This window comes from Mizuhopecten yessoensis, unplaced genomic scaffold (genome assembly GCF_002113885.1).
Source record: "Mizuhopecten yessoensis strain PY_sf001 unplaced genomic scaffold, ASM211388v2 scaffold11113, whole genome shotgun sequence".
NCBI classification, from domain to species: Eukaryota; Metazoa; Mollusca; class Bivalvia; order Pectinida; family Pectinidae; genus Mizuhopecten; species Mizuhopecten yessoensis.
This window is the reverse complement of record NW_018408886.1, coordinates 446841-466226: the sequence shown is the minus strand read 5'-3', so window position 1 is coordinate 466226 and position 19386 is coordinate 446841. Positions and strand designations below refer to the sequence as shown.

The window sequence follows — 19386 nt, the reverse complement described above, 5'->3', positions numbered from 1 at the left end:
TAACGGACGACGGACGACGGACGACGGACGACGACGGACGAAAACGGATAGCAATAGGTCACTTGAGCTAAAGCTCAGGTGACCTAAAAAGAGCAATGTTTAAAATTGTTTCAAATAATTTTTAAAAAAAATAGAAGTATATCAAATAAATAAAAATTCTCTTCATTTTCTTAGAAAGTCACATACTTAACAAATATCTTTTATTTTGGTAGAAAATCAGTTTCTCATTAAATCAATGTCCCTAAGCAAAGGTTTGGGATAGCAGAGGTTCCAGAGTCACTGGCTCTGTTGTGATTCACAACCAATGAATACCTTTGGGGTCAAAGGTGAAAGGTTACTGCTGGGGTTAACATTCTGTCTCAGGGTTGTGTAGTGCATAAGGAGAGGTCAAATAATGTTTGTGGTCGCTATAGCTACTGGGAGACATCTTGGAACTGAAAAATACCAAACACAGAATCAGGTCACCAAGCACGCAATCAAGTCTAACTATGCACATGGTCAATATTTCTATTTGGAGACAGCTCGGAACTGACTTCTATTTTTACAGTTTTCCAAAAAGTTATTTTTAGTACCAGTGACCTTGAACTTTTACTCTTGGACAACCCACATACCAAGTTTGAGCTTTGTGCAATTTCTTGAGTAAGTAACAGTGGGGCTAGCTGTCACTCCATATATGTTACGATGAACAATTCCGAAATCTCAACTATATAGATATATATCTGTAAAGAGTCTTTTGTAAGTGTGCTGCCATTTTATTATGACTTATTGTAAAGTAATGATCATCTTACAGATTTTCAAACCACCATCAGGTTACCTCCCCTTAATTTCGTTTAGGATTCTGTAATCTATTTGATGCAGTGTGTATACGCTCTCTATTGATAGGCAAAAACGTCCAGGGTCAAGTGACTTAAAATATTACAATGTCATCACATCGTGATGTACAAGTAAAAAATGCAAATCACTCACTCAGTCATAGCTTGACAAAGGGACCAGTCGGTCTTGAAACGTTGTGACACGTTTAACACGTACAATTGTTTGTGTAGAAAGTAAAACATTGATATATCATGTTGGTTCTGTTAAGATTTACCATCATGTTTGTGATATTATTAAGCATATCATTTAATTGTTGTGTTCCAGCTCCTTAACTCTTGTTTATAAATCTATGGGCAAACTTGATTCAGTTATGGTGGTAACCGGTGGCCAGGCCTAGTTGGCCAGGCAGTTATGGTGGTAACCGGTGGCCAGGCCTATTTGGCAAGCCAGTTATGGTGGTAACCGGTGGCCAGGCCTAGTTGGGCAAGCCAGTTATGGTGGTAACCGGTGGCCAGGCCTAGTTGGCCAGGCAGCACCACAACTTGATTGTTAATTGTGCTTAATAGATGATGGTGATACAAGTTACGGATATATAATATATACAGAAAAGATAACAAAATACAAAATACCAAAACACAAAAATATCCAAAACTGAATACACCAAATTATAACAACTAAAACACTTATAAGAAAAATACAATAATTATAAAGTAAAATTATTAAAAGTAAATATTACAAACCAATTTCAATCTATGCAAGACCCTGTGCATCTCCATGGCTGTTGGTAGGCATGCAGACAAAATGGAGGATATCAGTTATAACATGCTTCCAAATTATTTCTATTTCAAAAAAGGTTGAAGTAAACAAAAACAGGAGAGATCAAATAAATCAGCGGCAAGATGATATGGGAACTAATGGGACGAAGCTACTAATTTATATATAGAATCTTCAACTAATGGGACGAAGCTACTAATCTATATATAGAATCTTCAACTAACAGGACGAAGCTACTAATCTATAAATAGAATCTTCAGCTAATTTCTACATTACTCAATATGTACATGTATGTATGATAAAATCAAAAAAATTTAAATTAAACATGGGGCGCGCGTTAGAGCACGAAACAAAACGTGAGGCAAGGTTAAGGATCGCTGTTCCATACATGCACAGTTACCTCCCCTTATTTTCATTTTGGATTTAACTGTAGCGCAGCTGGTCAAGGGCACTTCAGTTGGTCAGGTACACCTAACTTAGTTAGAGCGATAGTATTTAACAATGTAATTAGAGTGGAAGTCGATATAGATCCTTATGATTTATCACAAGTACACAAACTAAAATTATTACTAAAAATGTCTACATGACAGTAACTGATACATGTACTAGACAACGTGCTTAGCGTTTAGGATAGCGACAACACTATTTCCTTATGAGTCCATATCCGTGCCAAGGTCGATGCAGTATCAGTGTAGAAAGTGTCAACAACTCCGCTAGCTGTACGTGTACGACAGTGCACCAGTACTAGTACGCTTACACTTACACCTCACTTACCCATGTATAAGGGAATTCTACTGAAATACTTCAAATGGACAAATCATTATATATAACTTTTTGTATATATATAAATTTATTTCTGCAAATTATAACAAAATGCTTCAAATGGACAAATATTTTTGCAAATTATTCTCAAATATTTAGTTAATTGGACAAATATTTATATATATATATTTTTTGTATATAAAAATATGTTTCTGCAAATAATACTGAAATACTTCAAATAGATCAATAATTATATACATTTTTTGTACATATATGTAAATTTATTTCTGCAATTTATAATATCTCAATTGGTTTCAAATATTTTTTGTATATGTGAATTTATTTCTACAAATTACAGGAGAACTTCAAATGGACAAATAATTGTATACATATTTTAATAGGATTTGATAGGATGTTAGTGGACACAGGCATTGCTGACTCTATATACACATCAATGCAGTCTGAAATACAATGTGGTAAACATAAAACTAGCCAATACACACTGCATAAAGTGCTGTATGATCGTATTTCAACTGAAGATCTTTCAAGAATTCGTCCAAGTTTTTCTCAAAGTCAAGTACGTTACGAGATGAAATGATATCTTGTGGGAGACTATTCCAGATATCAATTACTCTTTGAGTAAAGTAATGTTTCTAATATATAAATGACAATGTTGTCTTCCACCAAATTCGGATCATATAGCCCGTTTATAAACTTGGAAACGTTGATCATATCTCCTATATGTTAGAGTAGGAATCTTCAGTTAGCATACTCTCTCGCTGTAGCTAATGGTCTTAAATTCGGGGAGTAATTTTGTAGATCTTCTTTGAACGTTCTCTATCCTTTTGATGTCCTTAATTTATTGTATATAAACATATTTCTGCAACATGTCTTCTACTTCAGTACATTAGGTACGAGGCAGGTGTATATTTAAGTGGTTTTATGTCCACTTCACTAGCCAGTTCCGGTTATCAAGCAGATGCCCAAGTTAGATATACATGTATATATACATGTTAAGTACGTCATTTCGACAGGAACTATCACAGATTTATTTGACCTCTTAATCTTAGATTCTAAGGGGTACTACATACATACAGTTATTTGAAAGGGAGCCTTTTTAAACTTAAAAGTTTTTTTGAATAGAATATGGCATCTGTAGATATATAAGGTTATTTGAAGCAACATGTACCATTGAATTTACCCATTTTATAGTTATAAATATGCAGTTGCTGTTTTACATGGAAAATATTGGATGGATTTAAAGTTTGAAAATCCATCCAATATTTTCCATGTAAAACAGCAACTGCATATTATAATTATAAAATGGTAAATTCAATGGTACATGTTGCTTCAAATAACCTTATATATCTACAGATGCCAGATTCTATTCAAAAAGAGAATTTTAAAATCTGAAAGGAACAAAATCTGTAATTTATGATAAGCCTCTAAGTTATATAATCAAAATCACTGAGCGAAGGACACTGTTTGATTTTAAATATAAGAAAAAACACCCTTATTACCTCAAATACACACCATTTTTATTTTTCATTTATTTGATCATTTGATATTGAGTTCTTTTACCTAATTTGATAATAATTATGCAAGACACATATATATCAAATGTTGAATGTGAAAGATTTAAATGGGAGAAATTTAGATTAAAATCAGAGGAAATTATATAAAGGAAATATAAGGTTAAAGGGGCATCACGCTGAAGTAACTTTTTTTTTTGTCTTTTTTCCAAATACTACATAAACATATCAAGTGAGACTCCTTATGGAAAATGCCGATCGGATTTGGCTGAAATAGATTCATAAAAATGATTAAATCTAAGATAATCATCGGTATTTCTACCTGTCTGACCAACGTTTTGTTCAGGGATTTCCCTCTACTAGCGCATGCGCATAGCACACCATTTCTTTGTAAACAAAATGACTGGCCGTGTGAAGTAAGCCAAAGAAAAGTGTTGTACCGTGTCAGCTACGAAGCGAATAGTTGCCAAATGGTCAAAAGATAGCGCAAGGGGTACGTTACGGAATCATTATTGCCAGTGGGAAGTATTCAAAGCAGAAAATAACTGCCCTAGCAGTCAGTACGGTGCATGTTTTCTTCCGGATAGCGGCCGGTTAAGCTGAAATAAAATCGACAGAAATGCTAGCGCTGTTTATGTTATGAATAAATATCTAAAACTATTAACCTCGCTAGTATCATTGTGTGAGTTTGAACACAGATGAACTTAGTTTAATATGTTAATGGGCATGTATCGGAGAGAGTTTACTTTGTGTTTTTTTTAATTATACAGTGGTTTATGCAAACGAAAGGGATAAGTGACTGGTTAGTTTGATTTTGCCATGAGGCCCCCCAAGGGATAACTGCTGTGATGGCCACGGCGTATTCTGTTCTCTGATCCTCTGTCGGTGCTCGGGGTCAAATGAGATACGTGCGCTATTAGATTTACATAATTTATAATATTACCGGGATCAGTAAAATGGTATGATTTAATTATATTGCTGAATTAAACGATTGTTTTTTGTTTTGACATGCAAGTTTTAAATTAGTACTAATATAATACCCGGCCTGCCCTGGCGCGACGACGCAATATATAAAAAAAAAATCGCTCTTCGTCAGAAAGCTACGTTATCGCAGCTAGATTAAAAATGTCAAAATGACGGACCAGGATGAATAACTGAGGAAGGAGAACCTACTTCTAGTAAATAGGATCGCATAACACTTTTTTTTTAAATCGTAATTTTTCAACAGTTCATGTTTTCATATGATGTTGACTTAGAATGTATGATCATGTAACAACCTTTTCTCTATAAAGAATAAATTTTCGACTTCAGATAGAATCGGAATACGTATTGAAAACAGGGGAAAAAATATTTGATTACGTTATAAAAATGGCGCGTGCTGCCGATAACTACGGCTTCTGTTTCGGACCAAAGGAACTGATTAAAGAAAAGTTGTCTCAGCATAAAAAGGTCCATTTAAAAGTATGCTTTAATCTCTGTAAAGTATTGAAAAAATATAATTATCAAGTATCTCAACACGTTCCTTATTGACACATATTCTACATGTACACGTAGTGGTTTTGCCATACAGTTTATTGTGTGTGATGGTTAATATGACTTCCTAAATGTTAGCGTTTGGAGACAGTGAAAGTGGGAAAGAGAGTATACATAGATTTATATTCATGGTCTAGAAAAAAAATGGCCAAAGACATTGAGTTGTTTAATGTAATAAATAAATTCACAAACGTTTCCTTTTTATATTCGCGTGTAGTTTGTCATTGCATATATGCACTTTATGTAAACATTTGAAAAGGGATATTCGTCTCGTGAATATTCCTTTTTACAGAAAGGTTTGTCCCATTGTTGAGGGAGTGTTTAGCCCCGTACCACCTGTACCGGTCACGGGAGAAGGCTGTGATAAATTGTAAAAACTTGTGCCCCATCCTTTGTTTAATTTTATTGGCAACAAATTTATGTTAAAAGCTAAATAAATTTAAATTCTTAATATTGGCAAGTGTGCAATTAACTTCTGATGATGAATAATTACTGTTCAATAAGTTTGAATACGGAATTAGAAATCATATAACTTGGTTTCATAGTGCGGTAAGAAGTTGCAGTTGCCTGACGGCCCCTCTCTGAGGGCCCCTTTGTAAACCGTTTCATCTCGCTCGCACCACTTGTGTTTGCTGCCTAATCAGGTGACGTTATCGGCGCTATTTTTAGCCGGGCTTTCCCGAACAATTCAAGTGGTCAAACTGGACATTTGGAACGGACTATGAATATGGGGATAGCGAGGTAACATAAGTGGAAGTGCATACAATACATACATTCATTAAAAAAAAAAAACGCCTTTTCACGTGATGTCCCTTTAAAGATCCTGAAGAGAAAGTTGCCATGAAAGGTTATAGAATTACAAGTAGATATGATGTAGATATGATGTGTATGTTGATATGATGTATGTAGATATGATATATGTAGATATGATGTATGTAGATATGATGTATGTAGATATGATGTGTATATAGATATGATGTATGTAGATAAGATGTATGTAGATATGAGGTGTATGTAGATATGATTTATGTAGATATGATGTAAATGATTCCATTATAAGTAGGGAGTGAGGGGAACAAGGGTTCTGTTAACCGTTTCAACACTCTAAACCATAATGGACTCATCCATATCAATGCATGCCTTTAAAGATCCTGAAGAGAAAGGTGCCATGAAAGGGTATAGAATTACAAGTAGATATGATGTAGATATGATGTATGTAAATATGATGTGTATGTAGGTATGATGTATGTAGATAAGATGTATGTAGATATTATGTATGTAGATATGATCTATGTAGATATGATGTAAATGATTCCATTATAAGTAGGGAGTGAGGGGAACAAGGGATCTGTTAACCTTTTCAACACTCTAAACAATAATGGACTCATCCATATCAATGCATGGTAGAGTTTACTAAAGTTACATAGGGGTGAAAGGGTTAAATCACTTTTATTTATTTATTATTACACATATTTTCTAATTTTCATCTCATCTGTAGATATGATGTGTATGCAGATATGATGTATGTAGATATGCTGTAGATAGGATGTGTATGTAGATATAATGTATGTAGATATGATGCGTATGTTGATATGATGTATGTAGACATGATGTATGTAGATATGCTGTATGTAGATATGATGTCTGTAGATATGATGTGTAGATATGATGTCTATGTAGATATGATGTAGATGGGATGTGTATGTTGATATGATGTATGTAGAGATGATGTATATGTAGATATGCTGTGTATGTCGATATGATCCGTATGTAGATATGATGTCTGTAGATATGATGTGTGTGTAGATATGATGTTTATGTTGATATGATGTATGTGGATATGATGTGTATGTAGGTATGATGTATGTAGATACGATGTGTATGTAGATATGCTGTAGATAGGATGTGTATGTAGATATAATGTGTGTAGATATGATGTATATGTAGATATGCTGTGTATGTCGATATGATGTATGTAGACATGATGTATGTAGATATAATGTATGTAGATATGATCTATGTAGATATGATGTAAATGATTCCATTATAAGTAGTTAGTGAGGGGAACAAGGGTTCTGTTAACCGTTTCAACACTCTAAACCATAATGGACTCATCCATATCAATGCATTTATCGGCGCTATTTTTAGCCGGGCTTTCCCGAACAATTCAAGTGGTCAAACTGGACATTTGGAACGGACTATGAATATGGGGATAGCGAGGTAACATAAGTGGAAGTGCATACAATACATACATTCATTAAAAAAAAAAAACGCCTTTTCACGGGATGTCCCTTTAAAAATCCTGAAGAGAAAGTTGCCATGAAACGTTATAGAATTACAAGTAGATATGATGTAGATGGGATGTGTATGTTGATACGATGTATGTAGATAAGATGTATGTAGATATTATGTATGTAGATATGATTTTTGTAGATATGAAGTGTATGTAGACATGATGTATGTAGATATAATGTGTGTAGATATGATGCGTATGTTGATATGATGTATGGAGATATGATGTATGTAGATATGATGTATATGTAGATATGATGTATATGATTCCATTATAAGTAGGTAGTGAGGGGAACAAGGGTTCTGTTAACCTTTTCAACACTCTAAACCATAATGGACTCATCCATATCAATGCATGGTAGAGTTTACTAAAGTTACATAGGGGTGAAAGGGTTAAATCACATTTATTTATTTATTATTACACATATTTTCTAATTTTCATCTCATCAAGAATAAACATGTTCCTATAATTTTTCTGGTCCATGAAAATTTTAGTAGGTCTATAGGAAATCAATATTACATAGAGCTATTGTCTGTAGTGTGAAAACTCTAGATTATTATGGTACACTGAAAAACCAACTTTCTCCAATGAAATGTTTCACTATATATATGTACATGTGTACTATTCTATCAAATTTTGAAATTTTGTTTGACAAAAATATTGAAAGGCATACATTTTTTCACATCCAGGCAACAGCTGGAGTTCATTTTAACTTGACCTTCTATTGATGTGCGACAAAATATCAGGTTAGAGACAAGAAATGTGGCCATCAAAATACTTCCTTGTAGATAAAATAAGTAAAATATTACTATTTTATAATAAACATTGAAACAGAACACCTGGTTTCATAGAAGCTATTATGTACAGCCTTCTTCTTAACAACAGTTAAATTTACTAAAAAAAACTTCATGCACTCTGACCCAAAAAAAAAAGAAGATTATTTTAAGTTTGATGGGGAAAAAAACAGAATATTTTTTTCTCATCAAATCACTTATCAGCTGTTCCAAATTAATTAAATTTACTGATAAACAATAACCACCCACATGCACAAAAATCTTATTTTCATTCCAGCAAATACAGCACCTGTGTTCTGATTTCAACATGTCACTTGCAGGCTAGTATACATGTACATGTATTAGCTATTACATAAGTAAAATAAACTACAAAAGAATGCCATGCTTACCTTGCATTTGTTTCCATTTTCTCCATATTAGATTTAAGTTGTGCTATATTAGAATCGTATTTGTTAAGGAAGTCGAGTGGCGACACTTTCGGCTCCACAGAAACACCATTGTCTGTAGAATCACCATGTTCTCCACTTTCACCGCTTTTTCGACTAGAATTTGAAATTTGACTTCCCGACCTTGACCTAATTCTGGGGTCAACATCGACTACTTCAATGTCCTCTGGCAGTGTTGCTACATCCTCCCTAGCAACAGGGACCAGTAAATGTTCCCGTAGAAACAGACTATCATTGGTCCACAGTTTGTTCTCCCTCTTCAGCTGTTCCACCTGTAAAATATTTAAATCAGAATTTATTGATGAAATTAATTTCAACATCACAAAGATTATATACAGTGATATTGGAGCCAGTTTAATTATAACAGTGGAGAATAACTTTATTGATATAGTCACCTTAACTTCTAGCTCACATTGCTGGATCAGGAAACCGCTGAATTATTAGTACTGCGACATACTAACATAAACACTAGTATTGTGGAATGAACTGTGATCAGACCAGAACACAATTAATGTTGGCTGAATTATATAGTATTGCTTAGTTGTAGGAAGCTCAATGTGGGGGTTTTAACCCCCCCCCCCCCTTTTTTTTTGTTTCAAATATAATTGTTGTGTGACTAGTAACGAGCCTTAAGTTGACCTTTGACCAGTACTAGTATAGATCTACATGTACATCAAATCAGTCAGGGACCAATCGACCCATTTTTCAGATTTGGGGGAAATTTAAATTTTGCTACGTTAGACTCTAGCGTCATGAAGGTAAAAGATAATTGTTTTGTCCAACATACATGTGTGCAGTATATTTCAATTTATAAACAATTTTAAGTTTAAAATTGAAGAATTTTTGTTTAAATTATGTGAAAAAATGTATATTTATATATCTATATGCAGTACTTTGCATTTTAACCGTTGAACTTAAAAAATAACATATATAAGGGAAAATATTTGGAGAAAAAATGCTATTTTCTTGTTAAATATGGGAATTTCAAAGAACAGGGGAATTTTCTTCTGTAGGGGAAACAGTAGTGAATCAAATCTAGATTGATTCCAGTCGGTAGATCAGTTTGATTGAGCACCAGTGTGATGTTTCGAGGTTCTGGGCTTGAACCCATGTCTAACCAAGGCCTGTTGCATTTTCACAATCAGAACACTTATTCTTGATTGATTTTTTTATTCATCTTTCTATTTATTTATTTTTATATAGAAGATTAATCATGATAATTACAAACTTGCAAACGGAGACCTAGCTAGGTATCATTCATAAATATGAATAAGGTTAAAACAGTTTGAGCTAAAAAAGAATATCAACTATTCTTGAATTTCTAAAATTTGAAATATGCATATGTCTGACAGTTTCAGTGTGCTAGGCTACAAACACATGCCAGTACAACATTGGTATGTACATGTATTCACACAACTGGCTGAAGCTGATGACCTAGATATACATGTAGGCCTAAATCAGTCATCACAGCTGCACGAAGGACAGTATCAAGTAAATCAGTACAAATAATAAGAATATTTGTTATCATCACTCCATTCTTGAAAGCATGTACATGTCAAAAGGCCTATATACAAAACTTATAAGTGCCTTTTCTCCCATGTTTACATTGATTTCAAGTAAATAAAAAGGAAACAAAATATTTTTCAAGAATTTTTCCATTATTTTCAACCATCATAACATCTCATCTAACACCAAGTACATTGTACTTTTCAAATTCTTGTATTTAATTTTAAAACTCAGCATTTGAATCCCTTATTAGACATCAAAGATGTTGAAATAAGAAAAGGAATTGATCAGTGTTGTCACTTTACCATCAAAATGAATACAATGGGTCTTTTCTCCTTTCATTCCTTTTCTTTGGCACCCCTTTGTGTTAATAATGGATAATCATTGTGATAGAAATGGATAAATGTTCAGCAACAATACCAAGGCAAATTTACTATTCATCTACGATTGCTGTGTGTATGTCAGTATCATGAGATTTTCTGGGTTACTGTTGGTGTGATCAGTACATCTAAGTGATATGAAAATGGGAAACACAGTACCATGTTCATCTTCTTTTGTCAAAATAATGAACAATCAAGAGTTACCATACACAACATAAGAGTAAATTCATTCAAGTAAGACGACAGTGTAAACTCACTGGTCCTTTACAGATCATGATCCAACACTACCAGCTGATAGCTTCAAAGTTGAGCCTCAGTGTTTTTCATGGCTATTAACTTAAATTGACCCCTGAAATTTCATAAAGAACTATTCTTTCCTTAGAATTGGAAGAGTTCAAATGTGTCTTAAAGGGGTGAATGGGTTAACAAGTATTTCTGAAATCTTAACCATCCTTTGAGAAAATTTCTGTCTTTAATCTATATTTTCCTAATCATAAATTTCAGATATGGTTATTACTACTCAGCTCATTAGAGGATAATTGTAAATGTTTTTTCATGAAAAATCAATTAAAAGTAGTCTTTTGTACTAGAACCTGTTAAGGGTTATAAAAGGCAGGAGTCATACAATGAACATGGGGCCCATAATATTTGACAAAATTTTAAATGGATAATAATTTGTTAACCGCTTTGAGACAACATATGAACTAGGTTGTGATAAAGCAGAATATATAAGAACCTCATATTATTATTATTTATAGAAACTGGCCCATTGAAAAATGTTATGTGGTGTAAAATAGACAGTCTGCTGGCTGCTAGTAAATACAATGTAATGTGATTGTTTAAGTTTCTAATTAAGAAAGTTATTATGTTAACTTAATGAAAATGTCAAAATACAGCTTTATACCAGGTGTGTACACAGAATGGACATTAACCGTCAACAAAGACTGAAGATAGGGATAAAATAAATCTATATTTATAATACAAGAAACGATTTGATAATTTAAACAATATTATTAAATATCCTAATTGATAAAGCCTACTAATTATAATTCTCTTGAAAATAAAATGTATCGATCTCTTAAATGTCATAACGTACAATACACTTTTGGATGTTTATAACACAATTTGTGTATTGGATGTTTAATATATATAACTTATAACAGGATACATGTAGTTGTGTCTGAAGAGGTACACATTTTAGATCTTTTTGTTTTAAGAAACTGTAGTAAATTGTAGAATATTTTATCAATCATGATCAAATGACCTGACATGAGTGAACGTTTTTCATATGTGATATAGAACATTTGTTTTGCAACACAAGTAAATGGTATAGATATATACATATGTATCTGTAACAGGAAAAAAAATAGTGTGCTTCCACTAGGGATCGAACCCTCAATCTCCAGGTTCCTTGTCGGATGCTCTACCACTGGGCTAAAGGGAAATTCCCTCTAGCTCGAATCTAGAAGGCAACCTTAATCCTTTGTATTTGTAATTAAAACCTGCCACACTACTCCCCCCTTTTTAAATGTGTTCGCCCTCGAACATAACAGTCCAGGTTCTAATTCCCTGTCACCACAGGGAGGGCCACATACACCAGGGAACGAGAATAGTGTGCATCCACCAGGGAACGAACCCCAGGTTCCTAGTCGGATGCTCTACCACTGAATTAAAGGGAAATTCTTACTTTTTATATGATCTTTATCTCAATTTACAGTCAGAATTTCAAACACCTTTGGTTAATGCACAGGGGCTAGCAACGATTTTTTTGGGATAAGAAAAAAAATTGCGAAAAAAAAAATGTAGCTGTACATAACATGTGTTATGCACAGTTACATAAGACAATATATAATAGGGTAAGCGCGTCAGTCATAACGTGTCAGATAAGATAGGATCTAAAAGGGATATACCATAATAAAATACCGATTTATTCTTATCCCATATAAATCGTTGCTAGCCCCTGTGGTTACTGTATAGAATATGTGTCAAGTGTCATCAATACCGAAACAGTATAAATCAATTTATCAGGTTGTATATATTATGGTATATTCCTTTTAGATCCTATCTTATCTGACACGTTATGACTGACGCGCGAACCCTAGTATATATCGTCTTATTAAAACACCCGGAAACAGAATCTGCCCAGAGGCACACAGTTCGTCTTGTGATTTTGACAGTGAATGATAATATTCCGTGTCCAGTAGTGTCTGGTGTCAACTAATAAACTCACCGTTATTCCATATCTAAGAGCAATACCCATCATTGTGTCCTTTTCCGATATCTTGTGTTTGATGTATGTCGTACTTTTTGGAGCCAATTTGGTTGTAGTTCCATACTTCGTCTGTTTCTGTACAAATTTTCCCAGGAACTGCTTCTCGTTTCCACCACCTTCGGCCATTTTGGCCAAAAACACAGAAATCACGTGATTTGTTTCTGATACGGCGTCAAATAAACGCTTGAATGTCACAAATACAAATTTATTGGCATCATTATTAATTTCACATCGCACAAATTTGATAAGATGAACTAATTATACACAGAAACATTACTTGACATATTGAAAATAACACGTTTTATCAGAAGTCAATAACCGGAAGTAGTTAAAAATCTATAAAATCATCATCAACACTGCGTTTGAAAGCAAGGAAACTTTTATCGATTGTATATTCAGCAAAATACAACATGAGCTACCAACTTTACAGAAACACAACGCTGGGGCATACCCTTCAGGAAAGTTTAGATGAACTTATTCAGGTATATAACACAGAAGGCACAGTCATTTTGTCGCGATAAGATTATGAGCGTAAAAATCCCTTGTTTACAAGACTAACGGAACATGTTTTTTTTCATGAAAGGTGATTGTGTGTTGCCTTTGTTACATTATCCTTATCAAATTCACTATTTAACGGTAAGTTATGTATGTTTTGCTTTAAATATAGTTTTAACACCAAAATCAGTTGTCCTTAGTTATGGTGCTAACCAAATAGACCTGTAATTTACCGGTTAGATATATATAAGCCTATATAGTATTAGCCCCACCCCCTACCTAATGGTATATAGATAATGGCATGTATTTCTTTATTTGACAACTTGCAGTTTTAAATTAAAAAAAGAATCACTTGTAAATGTTCATGGGTTCGTGCTTACCAAATAGACCCCTGCATTTAAATGGCTATGAGCCCACATGGGTGACATGCTGTCCCCTGCTTTCTATTTCCCCATTATTTAAATGGATAATATATTATAATGTGTTACTTTGAACGGTAACCAAGGAAAAGAGAAACCTAATTATCATATGAATCGATACTGTAACAAAAAGGACATGATGAAAAAAATCACTGTATAACAAGTAACTTATTAATAAGGAAGTTGTGTGGTTCCACAAGGGATCGAGCCCACAACCCACAGCTACTGTACTAAGTCTAGTGCTCTTCTGATTGAGCTAATGGGAAAGGGAAATTTCCTCTAGCTTGAAACAAGAAGGAAACTGTAATTCTATGTAAAATTAAAATCTGCCACAGTTATCCCCCTTTTTTAGATGTGTTCACCCCAGACACCACAACTCCCTGTCACCACAGTGAGGGCCACCTACACTATTTGTACTCCCTGTCACCACAGTGAGGGCCACCTACACTATTTGTACTCCCTGTCACCACAGTGAGGGCCACATATTTGTAAGAGGTAAAACAGTACAGTAGTTTGCTTACTTCTGGGATTGACTCTGCAACCCACAGCTTCCCAGTGTGCCACTCTACTAATTGAGCCGAAGGGAATTTCCATCTAGCTTGAAGCTAGAAGGCCACCATTATAAACAATTAAAATCTGCCACACTTCTTCCCCTAACCTAAATGGTTTCGCCCCTTAACACCACAACAATCCAGGTTCTTACTCCCTATCACCACAGTGAGGGCCACCTACACTATTATTGCTGGAGGACTTACACTAGACGAAGTAGAACATACCTTGTGCTGTCGTGTTGATGCTGAAGCCTGTGACTGTGTTAGAGATGCAGTCACATGTTTGCTTAAAATGAACGTTGGTGCTGAAAGTTTGGAGAGCAATCATTTTGATGTATTTCAGAAGTCTCGACTTAAAACACAAAGTTTCAACTTGTGTAAATTGCTCATAAATTGTCACCTTGAAAAGTTGTACTGGCTTATAATCCTCAGCCTGTTGATGACACTATCAGATTGTTTTGCACAAATTAATGTTGATGGCTGCTAAATCCATTAAATCGAAAATGTCTTGTGGAGAAACATGATCACATCAGTGAGAAATACAATGTCACATGGTCAGATCTGCAGAATTATCACAGATATAACATTTAAATCTTAGCTGCTTTGATAGAAGACCAGAAAACAATTTCTTCTTCAAATCAATATAACAGTAAATTCAGTATGATACTGTATATATATACAAAGGTGTTTCTGGTTTCACAGTATGATATATATATATACAAAGGTGTTTCTGGTTTCACAGTATGATATATATATATACAAAGGTGTTTCTGGTTTCACAGTATGGCCAGATATCGCCCCAGCTTGCGTTGAAGGTCCTGATCCAGTTTGACAAGGCAATCAACACCGCTCTAGCCAATAGGGTGAAAAACAGAATAACTGTCAAGGTAAGTTCTGTACAATTATTATCATTACCACCACAATGTCACATTACGTATTGGTCAGAAATCTTTAGGTGTCACTAACAGTAGGATCAGAGATGGTCATGCTTGAGTGAATCAGGGTAGATTTTACTGCTACAGGAGGTGTTATATAATGTTACCTACATATAGAACTGTAAACTTACCAGCTGAGATGGTGTCACAAGCCTTAATTGTGCCAACTCAATAGAAGAGTCATTGATGGTCACGCCTGAATGACCACAGTACTCCCGGGCTTTTTTCTTCCTCCTTGATTGGGTTATAGATTATGTGATGATTATGTGATGTGTTTGACAGTTTATGCCAAACAGGTTTTGGGATATTATTTGTCAAATTGTTGAAATACACTGTGTGTTTCGTTTAATTTGGACTTTAAAATAGCTCCAAATTAGTCCTACTGGCCTACTTTGAAGATTGAAAATTTTATTTGTGTAAAAAGCTATTCAAATGTTTTACTGTAAATATTGTTCCTCTAAGCCAGGTGTAGTACAAGTGACATAAACTTCAGCGTGTTGAAGCAACAAGAGTGAAAATTCTATTCAATTAATGTTTATATTCTTTACTGTGAAAAGTCTATTTGTTAAAGAACAAGTCCTGATCCAGTATGACATCATTTGTCACAAGACACCTGGAGTGTACCAGGATGTGGGATTGTCACGAAAAACTCGAAACGGGACTATGACTCACGAATGTTAGAATGTAAAAACATCATTGAGATCCTGTATGAGGTGACACAGGCTATGAAATTTTACTTAAAATCTATAAAGATTGCATAATTATTTATACACTGTACACTGCATGGTGATGTTGCCAAATTCAAAAAAAAAATTGTTTTCAATTTAATTTTTGAAACCTGTAGCAGTGTTAATGTACAGGTTTATTTTTCACTCCAATTATTAACTATAATTTTATTTATTTTCATAATAAACAGACATTGATTACACTTCAAAACAGCGAGAAATAAGACTAACAAAGGTTGGATTCATTGCTATAATATAAATAGTGTTATTTAAGAAAAAATACAGACTTTGTTGCAAGTTCAAATCTTGTAAGCCAGTTTGACTGCCTTTGAATACAGAAGGAATGTAATGTGATGCATATCCCAATATTTGCCATAAGAAAAAGAGGTGCTCATTTGTAAAAGAAATTGTTGTCACAATGTTATCAAATGGCAATCATATATCATCTGGTTGGCACAGATTTAAGATTTTCATTAAATCATTAAAATCATACTAAGGCCAAAAAATATCAGTTTGTTTCAGGTAACATACCTGACAAAATAGGATAGGTCGGTAGGCAAATAAATTTACTTTTATGTAAATTTTTAGCCCACCCCAAAACTATATATTCAAATGCTGGGCATAAAGAGACAAATGCAGTCATGATGTAATAATAGACCCTGGGGTCTGGCCAAATCTCTAGGGACCAAGTTTCCGAGTCACAGCTTGGAAACAGTTGAGATCCCCACCCTATAACCATATATATATATACAATTGCTGAGTATAAAGAGACGAATGCACATATGCTTTCAGGATGGCTCCACGGTCTGCCCCACCCTTGGAGACTTAACCCCTGGGTCATTATCTCATAACTTTGAAACGGTTGAGATCCCCACCCCAAAACTATATAAACAAATGCTGATCATAAAGAGACGATGGCAGTCATGATATTAGAATTAATCCTGGGGTCTTGCCACAACCCTAGGGACCTAGTTTCTGAGTCACAGCTTGGAAACAGTTGAGATTCCGACCCCATAACCATACATAAAATTGCTGGGCATGAAAAATCTAGTACAGATATGCTACAAGGATTGGCCTAGGAGTCTGGCCCATTACCTTGGATCTTATTTGGAGAATATTTTGCCATGATTGCTTAGATATCCAGGTGAGCGATACAGGCCACCTGGGCTTCTTGTTTATAGAAAGTACATTTTAATGAGAGGCTGTTAGCTTTGCCTGGCTATTAAGTTAATCTAAGATACAAGTAGGTGATAAAATATCTAGGGTCGGTAGTATAATCTAGGGAAGGTCAGTAAACCTGAAACACACTATTTTTTGGGGGGTTTTTTGCCTAAAATACTGATAGTTAGAAATTGGTTTACATCATATTTATACACAGAATTACAATATTTTGATATTGATATGTATACACAGAAAATGCATTATATTACAGAAGTCCAAGCATAAATTCACAGTATTTCTTAAAGGGAAAATATGAATTTATAAATTCTTTTTGACAGGGTAAGCTGAACACCTACAGATTCTGTGACAATGTGTGGACCTTTGTGCTGAACAATGTTGAATTCCGAGAAGTGCACGAATTCGCTAAAGTTGACAAAGTCAAAATTGTTGCTTGTGATGGAAAAAGTGAGTATTTCAACTCTTTCACCCCTGAAGACACACTTAAATTCTTCCAATTCAAAGGTTGGAATTGTTCATCTCAAAATTTTAGGGGTGAATGAGTAAAGTGAAGGGTCTGGACTCATTTGATCTCTACATACACAGCACTAGCGGGCCTTTCTTACTGAAAATGTTTCTGATATGAAGGATTTTTTTCACAGCACCTAACTCACCATTCCACTCTACCTTCTTATCTCATTCACCCCTAAAGACACATTTGAACTCTTCTAATTCAAAGGTTGGAATAGTTCATTAAGGAATTTGAAAGAGGAGAATATGAGGAAATAAAATATATAAAGAAAATGAAATCAGATCCTAAAGATCTCTTTGATTTTTGAGTTTAATGTTGATCTACTATAAGCTCACTTAGTATGATAAAACACCTTCTTTTTGACACGTTTAATTTGTCGTTCAGGTTAGATGATATCTTACACTTTATGCTAATCAAAGTTATCTCCCTTTAATTAAGTTAAAATAATAAATCACAATTACTTCAGTTTGTGCATTCCTTTATACTTTCAGATTCAGTGGATTTAATTTTTAGTTCATTTGGGGAAGAAAGTCAGCTCCTTCCCCTTAGAGAATGATTGATGTATTTTTCCCAAATCATTTCATATTTCCTTATTATTACCAGAAAAAAATAAAGAGAAAAAACTTTTTTTTTTGAAAATCATGGCGCCATAATATACACGGTTTTTTTTATAATTAATGCATTCAATGCTCTTATTCTCGTGTATGGTTAAAATTAGGCCCCAATATAAAATCTCTGACCACTAAAATATAAGTCTGTTGCTAATTCATAAATGTGTCCAGATCTTTTTGAAATGCATTAAACAACAGAAACCTTTAGAAATCACTCTTAAGGGAGATAACTCATTAATGTTACAATGGAAAGTCTTACCGGAATCTATGTATTGGTAGTATATACAGGTAGTGGTTAATTCACTAAAATCTTTAAGGGAAATAACTCTAACCTGCATTATTTATATGTGAGCTATTATTATTGTTTTTAATTTATTTACAGGTGCTGCCGGAGAACATTGAACAAATAATGGTGTATGTAGAGATTGGTGTCCGTGGAACGAAAGCATGTCTGGTTGTGTGTAATGGAGACTGATCGCCATCAGGGTGTGAGGGAGGAACGAAATGATGGCTATTTGTGTGTAATGGAGACTGCTCGGGGTGTGAGGGAGGGAAAATGATGAATCTTCATAGAGTCTGCTCTGGGTGTGAGGGAGGAACCAACTGATGAAATTGAGTCTGCTCTGGTTGTGAGGGAAGGAATGCTTGACATTTATTTGATGGAGACAGTTCAGGGTGCAAGAGTGCAAAACATTTTTAAGGAGACCGATGTGTGAAAAAAAAGAAATCATGGTGTTTATTATTTTTTATTTTTAAACATTTAAACTGCAAAATGAAACTAGTGCTTGTAAGTTGTGTCATCGAGTTTAACGTGCAATACAGATAAAGGATCTTTCATTTTTTCCAAATGAAAAA

General features: G+C 34.2%; 2 protein-coding genes across 2 annotated transcripts in view; one reads left to right on the top strand and one right to left on the bottom strand.

Annotated features, from left to right (window-relative positions):
- LOC110466021 (lysM and putative peptidoglycan-binding domain-containing protein 1-like) overlaps nt 1-15233 on the bottom strand; it is a 26000-nt gene extending 10767 nt beyond the window's left edge. Inside the window, exons 1-3 of the mRNA XM_021522268.1 lie at nt 14796-15233; nt 13064-13221; nt 8891-9219 (exon numbers count right to left, since the gene is read on the bottom strand). Coding sequence (XP_021377943.1) covers nt 8891-9219; nt 13064-13221; nt 14796-14898 — 590 coding nt within the window. The 5' untranslated portion in view covers nt 14899-15233. The remainder of the gene's footprint in view (nt 1-8890; nt 9220-13063; nt 13222-14795) is intronic.
- On the top strand, nt 13313-19386 carry LOC110466022 (transcription initiation factor IIA subunit 2-like). The gene is made up of 4 exons (XM_021522271.1): nt 13313-13587; nt 15353-15457; nt 17730-17856; nt 18914-19386. Exons 1-4 carry the CDS (start codon nt 13516-13518, stop codon nt 18931-18933), a joined length of 324 nt encoding a protein of 107 aa, XP_021377946.1. The 5' UTR covers nt 13313-13515; the 3' UTR covers nt 18934-19386.

Bases quoted from the DNA above. Each gene is read 5' to 3' on its own strand.
- LOC110466022 (XM_021522271.1), top strand. From the start codon at position 13,516: ATGAGCTACCAACTTTACAGAAACACAACGCTGGGGCATACCCTTCAG. The intron at 13,588-15,352 runs GTATATAACACA...CTGGTTTCACAG, and splicing joins GTTTAGATGAACTTATTCAG to TATGGCCAGATATCGCCCCA. The intron at 15,458-17,729 runs GTAAGTTCTGTA...TCTTTTTGACAG, and splicing joins AAAACAGAATAACTGTCAAG to GGTAAGCTGAACACCTACAG.